A 21,663-nucleotide genomic window follows, 5' to 3' on the forward strand; every position below is an offset into this window, starting at 1 on the left:
AACTGTTTGTAATTTCTTTTATATTCTTAATTTTATGATAGTATCTAATTTTCAATTAAGTGCTGAAATAGATGAATGGCATGAAATGATTTTTTTTTCCTTTTCTTGTTTGATACAGCAAAGTCACCAAAGAAGGAACATTCAGGTTGGTAAGCTTTTGCAGTTGAACTCTTCCTACCTGAGGGCCAATGTTTATTTATGCAGTAGCTAACCTCAGACAGGAGTGTAAAGACAATGCTAAGAAGAAGCAGGATACCATTCCATCTTACAATCTTTTATTTTTTTCAAGTTCTTGACATACATTTAACATCACTGAAGTTTTAGAAAATGAAAGCCACATAGCATGCTATACCCTTGTTACTCAATGTGTGTTCTTTGAACTAGCAGCATCAGATTACCTAAGAGTCAAACATGTAGAATTGCCAGCCCCACCCCAGAGCTACTGATTCTACTTTGAGGTATCCTTCATTTGTTCAGTGTTTGAAAAGTACTGTTTCACAGTTCAGCATAAAAAATAAAAACAAAACTAAAACAAGAACAAAACATTTTCTCTAAATACACCTTATATTCAATTTCAGAAAAATATTTTCTCCTTATTTTAATGTTACTTGAATGCATTTCTTGAATGCTCTGAATAGTTGTCATGAAAGTGGAAAGATATTTGGTATGTATTAATGCATTGACATCCGAATGGGAAAAATCAACATGGGAAAAAATAATCTAGTCAACAAAACCAAAAGCGCAGTTAGCTGGGTACCAAATCATTTTCTTAAAGTTTCGTAGCGTCTAACCTGTCTAGTTAAGTCATTTGAAATGAAAATTTCTGCAATGTTTAGTGCTGACCTATTTTGAAGACATTAGCTTTTGACTTTGCCTGACTAAATACTACTCAAAGAATTTAGCTAAGGGTTTAGGGGGGGAGGTGTGCACAGGCAGACATAAATTCATATAAGGTTCATTAGTCATCCCTCCCATTTCATTGTATTTAGATGGAAATAGCACTTGCTCAATATTATGTAAATAGCCATGCAAATGTGACTAAATTCTAGTACCAAATCTGCCATAATCATAGAGAGCCATTGTTCAAAGCCCCATTTCTCATTAATTTTCTAAGTTTCTAAGACCTCCCTAGATAACATAAATCTATTTAAGTGTTTTACCAAGTAGTTTCCTTAGTTTTTAAATAGCATTTAATATAATATTATAATCATAATTACCTTTTCATTATTCTACTTTAAATAGTCAGAGTTTAGAGGATAGAAACTGTTTTTATCCATTCTCAGAATGCCTGTTATAATTCCAAGCATACAATTGGCACTTGATAATGATTTATTGTGTGAAAGGAGGGAAAGCAAATGGAATAATCACAGTTTTTAGGAGTTTAACATTGAATGACTTTCAAACACATAATTTAAAAGATGAAATAATCACACATTTCACTATTTCACATTAATAGTCATGCTATTTAACCTTTGGATAGAAATGTTCTGCTCACCTTACAGAGAACAGCCCATTTATTCAAAAGGCATTTCCCTAAATGATAACACATATTCACACTTAGGCAGAAATCTAAGATAGGACATATATCATAGAAACATGGAGAGGCATACAGAGTGGCTATTGGTATAAACAGTTTTATGAATATTAATAGATAAATATTGCAATGTAATATTGAATGACATAAAATACAGTAAAGTTAAATTGCTTGAGCTCAGCATATGTTCATTTTAATATATTTTGATACATATTCTGTGATTACAGGACAGCAATTTAGTCAAACTTAATCTATATTTTAAAAATTAGAACCATTGGGTAATTTATCAAGAGATTTCTTTGTTTTCCTACCATTTTACAGATTTTGAGGAAAATGCATCTGCCTTAATATATAAACAATCAGAACCCTTAAATATTTTAAACTGGAAAACAAAATGAATAAGTCATGAATGAACATTCAGTTTTTGTAAATGTTTGACTAACAAAAAATATGTGGTTCATGGAATACATTTAGAGTATATTGAAGACAATGGTAATAGTATACCTTCTCTTTCTCAGAACTGTTTCTTATTCTGTTTCCAATATTATACACACAATATTTCAAACAACAATATAACCTTAAAGTTATTTTTTAAAAAAGATAGATAGACCTATAATTAATTAGACCTGTAATTAATGTAGACCTTCTTTCTTCTTGTTATCAACAGCTCCAAGTAAAAAACAAGTAAAAGCAAGTATGTAGAAAAAAACGTTTTCAAAAGAGCCTGTTTTAGCAGCTTATTCATTTAAGTTTTCTGCTATAGATCATGCTAATACTAATTGCAGAGGCTGGTTTACCAAATGTTTCTTGTATTATTATTTGTTATGTTGAACTAATATATAAAAGTACTCATCTCTGTCTTTTCTATGCATTCATTTTTGTGAAAATTTATCTATCTATAGAGCTATCATTTATAAATTTTGATTTGTTCATATCAAAACCTCCATAGAATTGTTTATATTTTTTCTCTCACTTTGCAGAATAAATGACCTCTCCAGTTTCTTAAACACATCAGACAGTTGAATTACTTGTTTAAATCACTAAGCAGCATGATTCGTCTACCTTTAACGTTGTGTCTTCAATTAAATGTAGCCTCCCCCAAATTTTATTTTATTATTTTGCTTTAATAGTGTCTTAATTTCCTTTTAATGTTTGTATCCTCAGATTATAAAATATTGATCATCATCATAACATACCAGAGCATTTGCATGAATGGTAACTTTGACAACATGCGTAGGGGGAAATGCTCATTTCTTTCTTTGTATTTCTTAATTTAATCAGGTAATTGATATACTGTCATTAAAATTATTTTAAACATAATTCCACACACTTTATACTTGGAAAAATTGGTTAGCTTCTTTTTTCTACATGGGATTTATGGTCAGTTCTCAATTGTATGTACAACAAAATGTGGTTATGTTTTCTTTTGGGTTTAGAGGCATTGATGATGGTGCTAAGGGAAAAAAGCAATGCACATTTTATTTAGTGTTGGATTTTTTGAGACAGAGTATATCATTGGCAGATAGGTTAGAGAATAAGTGGGAAATATATAAAGTAGCATGCTGAGAATGTCTTTTAAAGAGCATTATAGTTAGAATTGTTTATATAGATATCAAGGACTTTAAAAGAGAGGTTTAGCATGAATCTAAAATTCCATTTCTATCTCCACAAAACTTTTGAATTTAAATTTGGGTGTAAAGCTAACTGGAACTCTATTATGGATTGTTTAGTATGCTAATACTTTCTCTGTAGAAATGCATAATCAAGAAAATGCATCAAACCAAACATAATTTTGCAGTACTGGTAGAGAAAGTTAGATTGAAGATTACTCTGCAAATTAAAATTTTCTTACTAGGAAAATGTGACACATACATAAAAATATTTGCTCACAGTAAAGGCATCTGTAAGTACTGTCATCTATGAAACACAATCAAGTTCTGAAGAGGCCAGCATCTTTGGCAGGAAATTAGCCAATTAGGTTGCCAAATCATTTGAACACAATATAAAAATTTCAAGAGTTAATATTCAATTATTTATGTGGTTGATGTATTTGGACTTCACATGGACATTATCCTTCAGTACAAAAAACACTTAGAGATAATCATAAACTGTTTAAATTTTCTAATAATAGTATCATCAGCCATTTCTTCAACTAATAACTGTTTTGGGGCATTGAACTCATGCAATATAACAAGTTTTCCATAAAGCACACAGTAGGCTACTTGCAAAGTCAATGCCTAAGATGAAAATCTCATATTATTACAAATACTTTTTATTTATATATTTTTACCTGCATATATGGAATATAATTTTATATTATCTTAAACTATAAGAGCCAATAAGATAAAGTGATGTGTAGTTGAATTAACATAAAATCAAATATTTATGTGATATAATTCCATGGTATTGAATTTTAAATGAAAGATGAGATTAACAGAGTTAGCAAGACCATGGAAAATAGAAAAAGTGATTTACCATTAACACTGAATTAAGAGAGGTAACGAGAAGATAAACAGAGTTAGTGGAATAGAACTGTTAACTCCAAGTCCTGAAGAATAACCAAAGTCTATGAAAAATATACTGGAGGACATGGGCTAGGTAGGGGCTGCTACCACTTTGGGATGAAGGTTCTCATAGATAGCATGAACTTGAAGAAAAGAGAAACCTTCTCAGGTTCAACAATGCAGTGCTCAGGAGGGGCAATTGGTGCCGCCACACCTAAAGTGATGTGTCCAAAAGATGGTGTTGATGGAGGAAGAGTGCCTTGGGCCAGGCAGGAATGCCAAACCTAGATTTACAGTTTGTCCAAGTCAACACAGATTGCCTTCTCAATCATGGTGCAAGCAAAAACTGCCTCCAAATACCCATTCGCCTTCCTGCAGTCTTCTGCATGTGCCACCTGAAACATTGGAGAACACAAAAGTTGACAAGGTGGTTAGTCATTTTTAAGCAGAAAGTGAACCAAACAAGTAGATTTTTAGATTATAGATTATTTCAGATATTTAACACCATTTGTAGTGAATCTTCAAGTAGATATAGTTTACTAAATCGATTTGATAACATCACCCCCTTTTCTATTGTCAGTGAACACTTCCAGGATCAGTGTTTTGAAGACCGTTGAAAGCACTGCCATAGTTCACTCACTGCATATCTGGGACTTTGGGGCTTAGCTCACATGTTCCACATGCATATTCAACCTGACTGTGGTCAATTTGAATTTTGAGAAAAAAAATCACAAAACAGGTCAGGGACCTGTTTTGTTTTTAGCTGTGGATTTAAATTTATATGAAATGGCAATAATCATGGATTTTTGATTCTTTGATTTTAGCACTGCAAAAATTTTGTGGTATGCTTAGCCACAAAGCCTATATTTAGCACTTTAACTGCACATCAGAGTCTAAATATCTGATTGATCACCTGATCTCCTAGTGCACATCAGGATCATTTAGAAGTCAATGTGCAGAATTGAAAAGTAAAGACCTCTTGAATTTATTTAGTTACTTAACATTAAAAGCATATTTGAGGGCAACCTATATGAGAAGTATTATTGGGGTAAAGCACTATGGGCCTGAACCTGCACATCTTATATCAGAGGGGGTGTGTCTTGATCACATTTCACATACTGAATATGACCAGGAGTCTCGCATAGGTTAGTGTTTGTTACTATACTATCCAGAGCAATTATTGCTAGCACATCCTTTCAGTTGTTTAGTGTAGGTAACATCTTACATGGTAACTATCATAATTGCTGTTGTAAGAATATACTCAATGTAGTATTGATATAGCACAAGAGTGATGGTTTTAAGAAGCTTGTGTACTAGGAACACTAAGTTGTGAGGGACTGGCTTAGATGGTAGGGAAGGATGAGCTTGTTGCAATTTGTGCACAAGGTGAGTATTGTGGGTGAAAATCTACATTGGAAAGTGTCAAGGTTCAGAGTCTAAGAATGCACTCCAAAGTTGGCTTAACTCTTTGATTCAAACTAGATAGAAGAATATAAACAGAGGCAGAATCTAAAGGTTTTTTTGGTCAAAATTTTTTATTGTTGTGCTGGAGGTACATTGTGTCATTTATACAAGTTCTTACAATATATCAAATATATCATACTTGAATTCACCCCCTGCAACAGAATTTAAGGTTAATTTAGACATAAGGAAGCAGAATGGAGAGAATGAAGGTTTCAAGTGAGTTAACAAATAAATTTCACTGCAGGGAAAAGAAAATAATGAACACAGCCAAACAGATCCTATCAAATATGTGACTACAAGATTAGTACTATGTCCTGAGTCTTAGTAATGAAAGTCTCCTTATATTATATTTTAAAGGGTATCATGGTACAAATTATCTAATAGGACACAGACAAAAGATAGACCTAAAAAATCTTATGCTAAAAAAGTACAGCAACTTCAGACACTCAGAGAATAGATAATTTTAAAATGTTGCTGATGTAGTTACTGTTCATTACAAAAATGTAATTTATCCCCATTTTATATAATTCCAAAATATCAATTCCAGATGGTTCAGGGACTAAAATAGTAAAGGCAAAACATGGAATTGCTTTCTAAAAGCTCAGGAAAATATATTTATACATTTTCTTAAAGTATAGGAGCATTTGAAAAGCTAGATATAAAAATTCAAGTAATGAATTTAGAAGCTGACATATTTTATCATATTGAAGTTGAGAACTTTATCAATGTACATCATAAAGGTAAGGCATAAGCCACAAACTTGGAAAAGACATTTTAACATAGATAAATAGCAAGAGATTAGTAGCAAAAAATAAGTAACTTCAAAATCACAATTTTATAGAATAGATACAAAAAATGTACAAAAGTATGAGCAAGATTAAAAAATTAAAATTGTGAATGGCTTATAAACATATCCAAACATTTATGACTTCTAAGTAATAATGGACTTTTACTTAAAAATTACAAAATACTATTTCATACTCCAAAATTGATAGAAAGTAGAGAAGTGTGATCCTTCTTGTGATGATATGAATCCATAAAAACTCTCACATATGTTGCTGTTGTGAATATAAAATTTTGGGGAAGATATGACTGATCTAGAGAAGTCAAAAATAAGCACATACTTTGGCCCAGAAAATTCTTACACATGGGCACAAGTCCACATGTACAGGAATGTTATTAGCAGAATTAGTTGTAGCAGCACAGAATTAGATGTGTGCATTGACAGGAGAATAGATGCATATTTGTAGATTATTTATACATCAGAAACATCATCAACTAAAGTTACTCAAACCAATATGGTTACATCTCAAAAATATTTTGAACAAAGCAATTCATAAGAGTTAAACAACTTATGTAAAGTTGTTTCATTAATCAATATAATTTAACTACCTTTGTTTAGAGATAAATGCATGCAATACAACCTTGTGTAGAAGCATAGGAAGTAATTAATACAAAATTTAGGACAACAATAACTCTGAGATGAAGGAAGAGATGTGCAATAGAAGTAGAACAAGAGTTTTCCAAGGGCTTTGATGATACTCTATATCTTAAGATTGCAAGGATTACAAAAGGCTAATATTCTTCATTGCCATTCATCAAAATGTACAAAAATGTTCTACAATTAAAAAGTTTAAAAAATGAAGAGTGAGAAGATAAAACTGTTGGCATTGAGTATACCAGCACTCTTGAAGCTGTATGAAACAGAGAGAGATGGGTAGCTGGGGATGACAACTGAGGTAACTGAAAGCATCAGAAAAGGGGAAAATGATGAGATAGTAGATAGGAGTGATATCCAAGAATAAAGACCTTGACTAGTCAAAAGGAGATGGAATCTAGGGCAAAGTGGAAGGGTTGGCATTAAATGGGGCAGGAACTTATCCTTTGGCAGTGGAATAAAGAATATATATGTACTGTTGAGGTAGTGGGAAGTTGAGACATTATGTAGGCACTTATTTTATTTATGACTTTCTCAACAAGTGTTTGCCTCTGAGTTGCCTGATGTGGTAAATTTGAGAAGGGAAGAGGTTTGTGGACCAGTTTTCAAGGAAAATGAGCAAACAGCTTCACTAGATCAATGATACTATTGTCGACCAGTGATGAAAGCTCTCATATGTGTTTTGATGGACATTTGAAGTATAGTTTGCTACAGGATTCATTCTTCTCCTGGTTTGGATAGCAGAGTGGCAGTATTCCTTCAGGTTGAACGGCTGCTCAGGTAGTGGTTGCAAATAGATTTAGTGTTTTTCCAGATCTAATTGTTGAATTGTGTCCCCAAGAAAGGTATTTCGAAGTCATTCCTAGGTAACATTGAATGTGACCTTATTTTGAATATGGTCTTTATAGATGCAATGAAATACTGGATTAATGTATCATCTAAATCTGATGACTAATGTCCTGTAAGAAGAGGTGAAATTTGGAGGTATATGGACACATGCTGAGTAAGGAAGCCTCATGAACATACAAGCAGAAATTAGACTGATTTGCTTATAACCAAAGGATACTAAGGACTACTGGAAACCACCAGAAGTTTGGGAAGGCAAGGATGGATTTTCCCCAAGTGTCTTCAAAAGGCCTATCAAGACCTTAATTGTGGACTTACAGCCTCCAGAGCTATCAAGGAAAAAATTTTCTCTTGGTTTTATCTATCCAACATCTTAAAAGCAGCCTTAAGAAATGAATGTAGAAGTTGGCTGCAAAGACAGAAAAGTAACTCTGGCCCATTTATCTATAAGCACAGTTAATGATAAACAGTGGAAGTGATGTGGTGGTTCGTGTCTGTAATCCCAGCACTACGATGCAGGCAGGAGGATCATAAGTTGAAGGCCAGCCTGGGCTATATAGAAGACCATGTTTCCAAAATCTAAGTGCTGGAGATGTAGCTCAGTTCTAAAATGCTTAGCTAGCATGTGCAAGGCCTTGGGTTTTATCCCCAGCACTGTGGGATACATGAGTGGTGAGAGAGTGGTAAGATCAAAGCAATGAAACTATAAATGGGGTCAATGACACCATTTAGAGGAAGTTCTTGAGTACGTGAGTTATAAATAGAAACAATAGTTCCAGAAAAGTATAAGAATATATTGGTGGTATTGACCAGAAATGCAGGGTTTCCAGTTTTCTGAAGTGAGAAAGGAAAGGAAGTGAGAGACCCTGAGGTCATGTCTATTGTGTATAACAGTGACTCCCAACTCTGGTTATTTACTAGAATATCTTGGAAAGCTTAGAAATACACCAACGCTAAGGACTCACCCCAGACTCATTAACTCAGAACCTCAGATTTAAAACCCACTCCTAGTATCTGAATATCACAGACTTATAAAAACTCCTCAGCTTATTCTAATGTGCATTCGAGAGTGATTCTTAATGAAACCCTACAATAAAAGTAGTGGGGAGAATGATAACTATATGCAAAATTATTCAGTGAATAAACAGATATGCCAAAAGGTTGGTCAAAGACAACAATAAAGAGTAGAATCTGGAACAATTTGACAGCATATATATCAAAAGGGTTGGGATTTGGAAAAAGTAAGGAGATAGCAATGTATGAAAAATAATATAAGAAACAAAGAGGATTATATAAGCATCAATTCCAAGTACTTTTATATGTGAAGAATAGAAAAACAAACATTCTCCACTTTAGAAGATTACTTGTAGAAGATTTCATGACTTTAGTGAGCGAGGGCTTAGTTAAAGGAACAAATAAAGTTAATATCCTAACAGGCTAAAGTATAGAGGCAATTGCTACAGATGAACAAAGAACACAGTAGAATAGGTCAGTTTTGAAGAGAAATACAGAACCATATAAACTCTTTTCTGCTGGAGAACTCATGGTAGTGACTGAGGTAAGCAGGGCTGAAGGTCACAGTGAAATTGGTCTCAACTGATCCTTAGGGGAAGTTCATTAACCAATTTCCTAATTTGGCCCAGCTCACCACCACAAGCATCAGCTGTGAAGTCATTAGAAATGCAGATTCTCAGGGTGGATTCTCACTGGACAGTCCTTTAAGACTATTCTGAGCCATGGTATAGTTAGAGAACCATTAATGTTAAGTCTACTTGAAAAGTATAAAATACTGAGGGAGCTGCTCGTTCCTGGAGCTCATAGTCTTGACACAGGTTAAAGAAGAGGATATCTACATGACATCTTGCTTGGGCTTAAACTATGGATCTTATGATGTCTCATATTGTGGAATTAAAATATGAAAATAATGTGTAGGCCTCCTTCCTACCTCTGATCTCTTTCACAGCCCAGTGTCTTATTGCACAGGAAGGACAAAGCCGTGAAGAAGTCTGGCCTGTTGGCTGGCTGTTCTCAGAGCCTTAGTAGCTGAATGTATTTGGGTTAGTTGGGGGATATACACAAGTGCCAATAAGAATAAAAATTAAAAAATACATGATTAGGAGAAATAACCCCTAATACATAGAGCTTTGTAAAATTTTGCTATCTCATCACTATTTTTCTTTTTATCCTGTGGACTACAGAAAGCATCTCCTTTAACTACCCAATTTAACAACCAACATTTTATGCTAGGACTAGCATTTCAGACTGTGTCTTCAGGGAGGCTCACTTATCTTCCATACTAGCTTTTCAGGGAAACTAAAAATAAAGCCATCCCTGGCCTTTGTAATACTCTTTTTCTCTTTTGAATCAATATTCAGATATAATTTTCTGCAATATTATGGCTAGTTGGCTGATATCAAATACTGTTTACCATCTTCACAATTAAAGGCTCACTAAAATTCATACATCACTTAAAATTTGCCTATAGATAAACACATTACTATCCCATTGTATTTTGTGGAATAAGCTGCATTTGTTATTGCCACTATTTATATAAGAAGACAATTTTAATATCCAACATACCTTAGAAGACAGTTTCTGTATTGTTATTTAAGAAAGTTAATTTGTTGAAAAATAAAACCATACATGGACTTTGTTATTTGGCTTTCTCTGTGGCTTGCTTTGCTCTCAGATGCCGCATAGATTTTATTTGTTGGCTACTTGTGTTCTTGTCTGATTTACCATTGTATGAGCTATTGATCTGGCATCTCTAGCATCCATTTCTCATTCCTTTAATAACTGAATTTGCAGAAACTGAACAAGCTAAAGAAGAGGTTGGTGCTGCCTCAACCAAAAAAGGTAAATGCAGCTTAAAGAAAAACATGTCATGACTATGACTAATTTATGCTAAAGTATCAAACAATCTTTTGTATAGTGGTCAGAGAAGAGATGTGTGTATTGATTTTGCTATTTCGTAGACATGGAAACAAACACTTTGGTTAAAATTTGTGTATGTATGTTAATAAATATCTATGTTAACAAGGTTTTGTCTTTAGTGTTCTAATGCTAATAGTGTTATTCCCTTAGGATCATAAATTAATAATAGTAATTACACAAAAATTGCAAGTTAGTTATTGAAAAATTGTAGAAATGTAATTGCTTAAAAGCAATAGGATTCCAGTCAACTCTAAGGCACAAAACTCACATGAAAATTTTCACTGTGCAAGAACAATATAAAATTAAAAAGTGTATTCCCTGAAATGCTGACTTTTGAATTTTGAATTTTGCTTTAAGAAACATACTGGTAAGTTTGGAATGAAATTAATACTATATCCAATACCTTTAAACATATCTCAAGAAAAAATTTAATAAGCAAAGCTTTAATATATGCTCACATTCACACACACATCTATACACGTACCCTTGCCCCAAAATGACATGACATGCTCTAAAAAACTATTTTATAGCTAAGCTAATAAAGCAATATTTCTGAATTTTAGAAATATGTAAAATGTATATGACACCTTTGCACATGCTCAATCCCAAACTGTACATATATATAAATTAATATATAGTATAAATTTATATTTGTTAATATATAAATATATAAATTAACATATACATATGTCTAAGGTAAGACAAAAAAGTTAAAGGATTCTTAAAGGAAAATATAATCTGAATCATAAGGTAACACTTAACTAGAAAAAATTGAGTTATTTACCTTCTTTCATATACAATTCTATTATTTTAAATAAAGAATATATAGGAGTAAATTAACTTCATAATAATATCTTTTCTTAATAAACTAATAGTTGTAATATCACCTTGATATAAGTAATCACAATACAAGTTTCAGTGACATTATTTTACTTTATGTGACAGTCATAAATTTATTAGAAGTCCATAGTAATGTATCTTCTTTTGTGGTATTCTGAAATTGACATTTGTTCATGGGCATTAAGTGGAATATGAATAAAACCTGGTTGCTTCATAATAGGTAATACCATGGTATTATGAAAAGACTAAGGGTCTCAATATAGAGTTACAAAAAGTCTTTAATCTAGGCATGGATATGAGTGTTCATTGGTCTAGTAAGCTGATATAAGCTCAGTGCATTGATGTATTTTGAAAGCAAGATCAAAAGTGTTGCAAAGTATTCCATTCAAAGCTATCAGAAATGTTTTGAAGCAGAGGTATAGATTTACCAACTTAACAATACAAAAAAAATTAGACTTCTCTTCTTTGTCAACTAGTGAACCCATTCCTTACATCCTCACTATCAACTACCCATGAACATATAAATTGTCATCATGTGTTTAGTATCCACTTCCAAAATTCCACATTTAACATAATTTGCCCTCTACCTTATAATATTTTATAAGGAAGCAGAATATGAAAGTAGTATTTTTTTGTTTCTAAGACACTGGAAAATTTTACTAAAATCCTTGAGCTAGGAACTGTGTACAAATTAGGTAGAAATGATTGACTTTCTGATTATTTTAATTTTTTTCAAAGTTAATATTTTCTGCTAATTGCAATGTGTCAATTTATAGCTAGTATTAATTATTTATCATAATCCTACTTTTATATAATGTTCCCTTTAGAGTTACATAATATTTATTCATCAATATGATACTATTTATTTGCTTTTCACTGTACAGTTTTCCATTTATTTTCACTTTCATTCAATATATATTTATGAGTAACATACTTATGCATGAAATCAAGTTAAATAGGATCTTTACTAAGTCACTACCTTGGCCTCTATTTCCACTAGGACTGGAAAATTATCCAATATAACTGCAATTTGAGGCTGAAAACCAATAGAGATATATTCACATAAAGTGACAGAGGAGTTTTAAGTTGTTTTTACCTGGAGAAATTCAAAATGTTTGCTGCGCATAGTGATTTTAGAATTAAACCTTAAATAACAGATAGCTATTGCTGTGTGTTAAGAAGCTGGGAAAATGTCTTGGACCTTGCAATAGAGCAAGGCAAGAAGATGAGAATTTATAGGATGTGTATGACCACCAGCAAGAGTCTCATGAAGAGTCCCAAGTCTCAAGACAAGCTTCTGTTCTTACCATGCCCTAATGCTCTCACTAGTGCTGAGGATGTTTTCCTTGTTAAACCAATGAAACCATTTCAGTCCCCACATACTAAATTTCTTACTGGCTTTTACTACTTTGCCTTTTCTCTAACAGTCTTTGATGCTGAGTTCTTATGACACATAGTTTTCAGGTTCTCCCCATACTTTCTGACCTTTATTTCCAATTTCTTATATATATATTTTTCACTTTGTTGCATCTTAATTGTTGGTGTTCCTGAGATTCCGTTATTAACTCTGGACTTCTTATTCTACTTGCTCACTTTGTGAGATTTACTACTGCCAAAGATTAAAATTTTACTCTCTATCCCAAAGATCCCAATTCTGTGTCCATTTCAGAATATTTCCACACATTTCAGGCTTGCATGTTCAATTTCCAACAAACACCTTTAAATTTACCTTGACTTAACCTAAACTCTCAATCCATCTCTTCAACTTGATTTTCATTATCTGATCTCCTTCTCGCTTGAAATGTGGTAATATCTTTGAATTTTTCTTTCTCTCCATTACCTGCATACTCAAAGAATTTTAAAGTTCTGCTTATTTTATTTGTCCTAATAGCTTTACATTTATCTAGAATCCACCATATCAAAGTCACAAAAGTTACAGAATAACAAATGAAACAAAACATTCTTTATTTAAAATTATCTTTTCTACACTTGCCTGTAAGGTAAAGTCCAACTTTGTAAAAATGGCAAGTCAAATCCTCCACAGTCTGGCCCTTATATCCTTCTGTTAATTCATCTCCAGACATCTCTTGCTTTGTATATTTTCAATATTACTATACTTCTCATAATTCCAAATATACTAGAAGCAAAATCCAGAAAAGTTGGTAGACTTACAGTTGCATAGATTAAGTAGTTAACATCATTAGAGATTTGATGAGACACCTCCCTTCCTATCTTTCTACCATAACATATATCCAGAGACCCTAATATTATGACTTTTTCCTTCTTTAATTATTGATTTATTTCACTCTTTCAGTGATTGTTAGCAAATATTACCTTTAATATCTGAATAACTTTCTGATAGGTTATATTACAAACCTATATCCATGGAAATAACAGCTGTTTAGGTCAAGGTTATAGGTCTACATCCTAAAGTAATGTGTCAGATGGGGGACATTTCAAACTGCATAATAATTCCTCACCAGGATCCTAATATACTTCACCTCTAGGTAAGCCTCACCCAGGTGCAAAACCCTACTGCTGATGGGTATGAATAAGAGTCATCATGGGGAATGATGGACAAGAAAACAAACAGATGCAAATTGTATGGGAGATTTGGAATCCTAAGGAAAATTCAGGAGAAGAATAATGAAATGAAATCCAGGAGCTATAGAAAACTACTTTTCCACCTTCCAGTTTGGTTCAGGCTAGCACTATTCCAGACATTATATTCTAAGATTGCAAGTAGTGACCTTTATTTTAGTTGACACCCCTGAAGTAATATGTCCATGTTTTCTCTTCATTAAAATAAAACCCTTCAAATGTAAAACAAAGAAAATTTATCTTCTCAACATGAAAGGTGGTTTCATTCCTGACAGAAAAATTGAGTACGGTCTTCTTTTATTCCAACAATTAGAAAATCCACTTACTTAGGCATCTGTATATTCCTAAAGTTTATTGTCCATAGAACAAGGTTTGATGAATTTTACATTAGAATCAGCAATGAAAGGATCAACATTTAATGTAAAATGTCACCTTTTTGGTATAGATAATCAGCATTTTCAGTGACCATTTCTGAGTAACAAAAAATAATGCTTTAAGAAACTAGTCTCCTCCATTCAATATAAGTGGTAGGAATTATTAGCTCATCTTTAAAAAGGATATTTGGTCTTCAAGTGTTAGTCAGTTCCATTTGTTTCCTGAAGCACTTAGTCTTCATTGTCTACAATAAAACTGAAAAAAAAAAACATAAAATTTCCTATGCAACACATATATATGTCTTCTGACTAAAAGACTTTGAATAAGAATACATACTCATATGACACTCATAATTACAAACTGTCAGCATTTGTGTCCACATTGATTTGAGAGGAAATGATTATAGAAGAGACTAAGGTATTGCACATCTTCCTCAGTCCTTATAGCATGCATGACAAAGTCCAACTCTATTTTGGTTTTCAAGGTTTTCTGTTGTTCCAGCCTCTATTTATAGACTGGTCTGTATTTCTCATTTGAATCTTCCACTCTTCTTGCAGGTTTTCAGTTTCCTTGAAGAAGAACTAGGCCTGCCTCCCCTTTTCCTTTTTCCCTATCTATTGACTACATCTAAAATCTCATCTCTTCAGAGAAATCCACTCACATTACAATTTTCCCTCTCTACTTATTTTCAAGAATCTCATTTTTCAACTCATATGTTTAATCACTAAAAAGTCTATATTCACCACTTCTTAATTCAAAACAATGGAAGGAACTGTGATAAATCTAAGCACACGTCCTGGGTTAAAGAAAAGAATGACAGTGGGATTTTGAAAATGTAATTAAATAATGTGTGATAAAACACAGCATTGAAACTTGTGATGAATACCTTGTAGAAGAAATTTGTACTCTTTAAGGAAGCATCCTTTGAAAAATAAAAAAACTGAAAATAAGATGTAAAAAGCCATGTTTTATTCTTAAATGTAAAAATGCAAATACACAAAAATAGAAGAGAAATAAAATATTTAAGTAGTAGAAACTAATGAAATAAAGATCAAATAGCACAAGAGAAAGCAACAGCACCCAAAATTTGATTCTCTTTAAGAAATAGTAAAACTGGTATGTCTACAAAAAGCATATGAAAATCACATGCCATCATTAGCAGGAAAATTCTAATTAAACCCATGATTTGATATTACTACATAGTAGGTTCCATCTTCTTCTACGGTACAACATTTGATTTGTGCTGTCTTAAAGAAAACGTTATTTTAAATTATTTTTTGTTGGCAGTGCGAGGGAAAAGAGCTGAATTCAATTAGTATACCCTTTCCTTACTTATGTAGGATTCCCTGGACTTCTGGAGCAGAGTATTAGGGTCTGCAATTCTACAGATGTCTTAACTATTTTCTCTTCAAATACTGCTTTTCCCTATTTGTTTTATTTAAAACATCCGATTAGATATATGTTAGGACTCATCCTAACATCTATATTTACCAAAGATTCTTGTGTATTTTCCATCTTCTCATCTCTCTTAACTGAATTTCAGGATTTCTTCAGATATGTATTGCTAGTTTGCTACTTACTTTTACCATGTCTAACTTATCTAGTTTCAATTTTAATTGATAAATTTTTCTAGAAGTTTTCTTTGTTTACTTTTCACATTTAATTTTTTTAAATGTGCTCCATGCTTGATGTAAGACTGGAAAGATGAATAGGAATTAATCTGTAAAAAAAAAAAAAGAAAGAAAGAAAAGGCATGATTGTATTTAAGACAGAGGTCAATAAAATAATAACTTATACTTACTGAGTTTTGTGCTTGCCATAACTGATTCCTTTAAATTACCTTCACCTATATCACAAAACTAGCCTAACAGCATCATATACACTTTATTTAAAGATTAAGACATGAGATTAAGCAATGTACTTTCATTTCTGCAGCAATTCAGTGACAAAACTGGAATGTATACTTTCAAGCTTTTGCTGCTTCTTCTAAGATAAATGTGCCCTATAAAAACCAGGGAGAGAATTAAATAATTTAAGTCTACTCCACACAGTTCTTTTCTGCTTGTAACTCAGGTTCTGGAATTCTTTATCCTAGGCCTGTTTTAGGACTCCTGCCATTATTTCAAGATTGAAGTCAAGTTGCCATCCTGTTCCCACCAGTCCTAACCTAACACTGATCATGGTTTAACAAAATAGGAACATAAAAAGTATAGTCCTCATTACCGTTTACTTTATAATATCTTCCTTTTTATAAGATGTATCCACTCATAGGATTTGTGAGGCTAATAAATATTTATTTGCTTTTTAATTTAATAATTACTGCAGAGTCACAAAGTTCACTCTAACTTAAGGTCATAACATAATGGGTTACTTTCATTGAAATACAGAGATTTGTTTTCACTTTCTAATCAGTGCATATTCAAATTTTAGGGTATTTTTTGAAGCCTATGTATTCATATTGTCCTTTCTTATATTTTACATTATTCCTTTCTTTCCTCCTCCGTTCCCATCTCTCCCTTCCTCCCTTCCTTCCTTCCTTCTGAAAAGATCATGGCCAGTTACTTTATAGACATTTTTAATTGATCTAAATATTTCTTCATAATATTGTTTAACATGCTCTCTGTATCCTGTATTTGATTAAATGGAAAGCTAAATATTTGACAACTGAATTCCCATTAGATACTAGACACTTTAGAGGTGCATATCACATTTCAGGATGTCTGAATGTCCCACTATGAATGAATAGTTCTAAGTTTCACCACTGGGTTAAGCTGTTGACAGCACATTATTAATTTTAAAGTTGTGGTTTTTTCCTCTTGTATGTTCCCCTTATGGGTGGGGAGGTACTTGGTATGAGAGCAATATTTTATTTCTTATCAATTCTTCAGCTAAGGGTTTCTAGACTCCTCTGAAGATTCTGACTTAAATCAATTACTTCAGTGGGATGGACTGATTTGTGTAAATAATTTCTACTGTTTTAAAGCTTAAATAAATAACAAATCTTCCACTGAAATCAATAAATCTTAGAGAAAGCATAATTCAAAGAATATTGCACTTAAATGTCCTATTATTTCTCATTTGACTACTTGTGATTTGGAATGGTTTTATTTAATATTTAAATGAACCTCTAGCAAGGCAGCATTGTCCTTTCAGTTGATTAAGCCATGTTAAGCTTGAATTTAAAGGAGCATCTTACTGACATTTACAAGACGCTAAGTGACTCCAGCAATAACTTGGAATATAAGCCAATTAATCATAGCCCTGTCAAGAGGAATTCTTTGTAGATCTTGTCTACCCAAAGCAGAGTGTAAAGGAATTTAATAGAAAAAAGATGGTGGGAAAAGTAGCTAGCGTATCACAAGGAATACATTGCTTTTTTTCTCTCTCATTGTTTAAGATTAGATTTAAAATAGGTTTCAATTGCATTATAGAGAGATGAGAAACATTTTTAAAAGCATGGAAAACACATTCTTTAGACAAAATATTTGGCATTGAATATATTCCAAAATGCTTTTATAAGCAGAAGCACCATTTCTGACTGGAATTCTTATTTAAACCTTATCTTTGCTTCGCAGCTGCACCAGGAAAGAAGGAAGAGAAAACAAGCAAGACAGTAGAGCAAGGTAAAAAAAAATGAAGGAGGTTGACATTATCTTCTTTAGAAAGACGACAACATGCAGAGGAAAACACTGGATTCAGACAGGCGGAAGACAATAACCTTTAAATCTATTTGTCCTTGCATGTTTTTCTGTGCCAGGGAGAATGTGAGGTGGCAATCTGGGTTTGTCTTTCTTTTCTGTATCAAAGTTTGAGAATAAATTCAGAACAGGAAGCTTCCACACGCAGCTAAATTACATCAGCAGAGATGCTGAAGATTGTTGGGATAAGGAAATGAGTTGGGCCAACTGGTAGACATATTTCTGTTTGGTTTTAAGTTTCAATACCACCTTGCCACATCACCGATCATAGCCTGAACAATAAGAGTGATCTAATCATATTTAGGGAAAAACAATTTACATTGCTTGAAAAATAATATGCACAATTTAAAACACAGGGGTAAAACATGAGCAAAAGTAAGTTGCTTCATTTTATATGATGACTTCACTTACTGATTGCCCCAAAAGGTCTGAAATTTTAGCATTGTATAAACTATAATGGCATAAAATAGCTGTTTATTTCAGTATATCATAATTAGAAATTCTTGGGAAAAATGTGTAATTAAGACTTCAGACATTTGGAGTGATATTGCGCTTTGTCTTGGAGATCATTTAAACCAAAAGGTTGGTTAAGGATTTATTTCCTTGGGCTTTTCAAAATAAAAATCACATAATTGCACTGAGAAGGCTTTTCAACTTATTTTGGCTTCTGCATACCACCTGAAATTTTAGAATTCAATAGGACATTTTTACCAAATTCTTTTTAAAGACAAGTAGGTATTATAGTTTCTGAAAAATAAATTAAGAGCACTGGATCTTTATTTCAGCTTAATAATTTTTTTAAATTAAAATAATAATTCCTGGTAAGTCTATATGACAAGATACCATATAGCTCAAAGAAGAAAAAAATGTGTAAAAGGCGAAAAATTAAAAATTTGTAAGTAGGCAGATCACACTTATTTAGACAATTTTCCTTATAAAATCACTTTTAATGTAGGTGAGATAAATCAAATCACTTTTATCCCCTAAGCTTCATAGCTTTATTCCCTTCAAGTATGAACGATTACTCATTACATGCAGAGGCTGCTTTTGTAGCCACAGCATATTAGGAGATTACTTAGAATAAAAGCAATTGCACAGATAATAATAGTGCCTTGCAGATCGTTGAACACTGTTAGCATCACTCTCAAAAGTTCTGTCATGTTTAAGTGAACAACACACAAGAAATGACTCTTCATGATATGAACCTGCTCCAAATGATTTCATAATATTTCTATTATAATTACCTTTCATCCCATGAAAGCTTAGGCCCTTGGCTTATAAAAAGATGAGATTTCTTTATATGTAGACTTAGTAAATCATTTTAGTTTTAAATATGACAGTGGCCTCATGTATTTCAACTATAAAAATAATAGGAAGTAATATACTTGAATATATTGCCTATTTTGTAATGGTATATCTATGGCTAAAAGTTGATATGAATAATATGTACTTTAAGATTTTAATAAAGATGGGAGTTTATGTGAGAATAGATCATAAATAATTACATTGTATAGATTTCATCATAGTGTTCCAATATTTATTCATAAGGTGATGCTATAAGGCTTTGTGTATTTTTTTCTTAATATAGCTTTTAGTTATCTGCAGAAGAAAAAATAAATGAAATATAAGAATTAATAAATATAAACTAAAACTAGTTCATAACACAATGAAATATAATTAAACAGTCATCAAGATATTTTTCATTCATTTAAATTTGAATTCAAGGAGTTAAGGAAAAACTAATGATATTTATAATTCTTAATACATCTCACATGCACTTTGTGATCCAAGTATAATTGTGTATATTGAATCTCTGGTCTTAGTCTGCACCATAATTATACTTTGGAAATATCTAAGCTAAACTTTACATCATGGGAAATTTATATTATTAAAAATGGAATGAATTTTATGTTAATGTAACTTACCAAAATAGACCTCATACAATATAAATAGAAATTTATGCAGCATAAGTTCACAGTACTTTTTCATCTCTGGTTTATGATGAATTATTTGATTTTCAATTATTTCTCTCATGAAGAACTTAAGTTAGCTACATTACAGTTTTGAGAATTAAGACTTTATAAATTTCTGTGTTTTATAGGCATGTGCACATGCACACACTTCTAGGAATGTACACGCACACACACCACACACACACACAAACACACACGCACAAAAAAAATTGACTGTTCTTCCTTGCCAAAAAGGAATTACCTGAAAGTATCAGAATACTTCTCAGTACTTCTCTACCACGTCCAAGGGATGCCAACGATAATGAATTTACAATACTCGCTACACTATGAAATTCATCTTTACATATTTGTGTATTATATTTTTAAGGAGTACATTGCTTTCCATAAATAGAATGATTCATTATTATAAATAGTTTGTTTATTGATATGTAATTTCAAACATTTTGTAGTATATTTTCCTCCTTGGTACTCCTTTCAAAATCAACCTGCTTTCTTAAATTTAATTTCCCCATCCTTCATTCAATCTCTTTCTTGCAAAAGAAAAAAATTGTTAAGTTTTGGTTTTTTGCATGGAGGGAGGCAAGTCCTTCAGTGGAAAGGTCAACATAATAGTCACAACACAAATCACTCGCATATATTCTTTTTTTCTTTCTCTCATTCACTTCCATATATGGCATCACAAACTTCTTTAGACCCTGTTCTAAGAGCCTATAAGAGTGTGTGCATACAGTAAGTGTTCAAAAAATATTTGTGGGTCGAATGCAAACACGGAGAAGTTACTGAAGAAAGGAATATTAGGTGATCTTGATTTTAACAACCTGTGCCTAACAGAGACTTTGTAATTAAGAGGATATTTTTTTCACAAATCAGAATGAAACTCCAAGTAGTGAAGATGACCAAGTATTTCAGAAATTAGAATATAAATGGTTGTGTCTTCTCCTCCCCCCCCTTTTTTTTGAAGGTTATAGAGTTTGAATTCAGGGCTTCACACTTGCTAGCTAGGTGCTCTACTTAGCACTTGAGCCACTCCTATGTCCCTGAGTCTTTCTTTACCCCATTTTAAGGTGGAAGTAGTAGAGGAAAATTAATAATTAAGTATTAATCACTACATCATTTTTGTTGTTTCTGAAATAAAACTGCTAAAGAGTCATACAGACAAAGATATCAGAAAATTAATTCAGTAATTGCAGCTATTACATCATGAATTTACTAAAAATTGGAAAAGGGAAGAGAAAATTAGACAATTACCTAATTTGGCTAATGTATGTTCTAAATTCAAAACAGTTAGGCTTTAATCACAAGTTTAGTTTTCTTATGTTTGTAATTTGGGAGCCAAGTAAGATCCTTTCAATACTTTTTCCAAATGTAAAACTTTTTGCGCAAAAATGTTTCAAAATAGTATGTTTCTTACATCAGAATATAGAGGCTATCCTTTTTAAGAGTAAATTTGATCTAT

At 32.2% G+C, this 21,663-nt stretch overlaps 1 protein-coding gene and 1 long non-coding RNA gene across 35 annotated transcripts in view; one reads left to right on the forward strand and one right to left on the reverse strand.

The window, feature by feature from the left end:
- Trdn (triadin) overlaps window positions 1–21,663 on the forward strand; it is a 374,084-nt gene that overhangs the window by 231,012 nt on the left and 121,409 nt on the right. For all 33 annotated transcript variants that reach the window (XR_012448649.1, XR_012448653.1, XR_012448655.1 and 30 more), the window contains 4 exons: window positions 119–145; window positions 2,202–2,228; window positions 10,595–10,642; window positions 18,112–18,159. Coding sequence is in view for 30 of the 33 variants with exons in the window: in XM_074075307.1 (XP_073931408.1) it covers window positions 119–145; window positions 2,202–2,228; window positions 10,595–10,642; window positions 18,112–18,159 (150 nt within the window). In the remaining 3 variants the exon portion in view is untranslated. The remainder of the gene's footprint in view (window positions 1–118; window positions 146–2,201; window positions 2,229–10,594; window positions 10,643–18,111; window positions 18,160–21,663) is intronic.
- LOC141423907 (uncharacterized) overlaps window positions 10–21,663 on the reverse strand; it is a 37,376-nt gene continuing 15,722 nt past the window's right edge. The window contains exons 3-4 of one of the 2 annotated variants that reach the window (XR_012448673.1): window positions 13,554–14,791; window positions 10–4,433 (exon numbers count right to left, since the gene is read on the reverse strand). This is a non-coding gene — a long non-coding RNA (uncharacterized lncRNA). The remainder of the gene's footprint in view (window positions 4,434–13,553; window positions 14,792–21,663) is intronic. The other variant, XR_012448672.1, reaches the window with a different exon arrangement.

Source organism: Castor canadensis, chromosome 1, assembly GCF_047511655.1.
Source record: "Castor canadensis chromosome 1, mCasCan1.hap1v2, whole genome shotgun sequence".
NCBI lineage: Eukaryota > Metazoa > Chordata > Mammalia > Rodentia > Castoridae > Castor > Castor canadensis.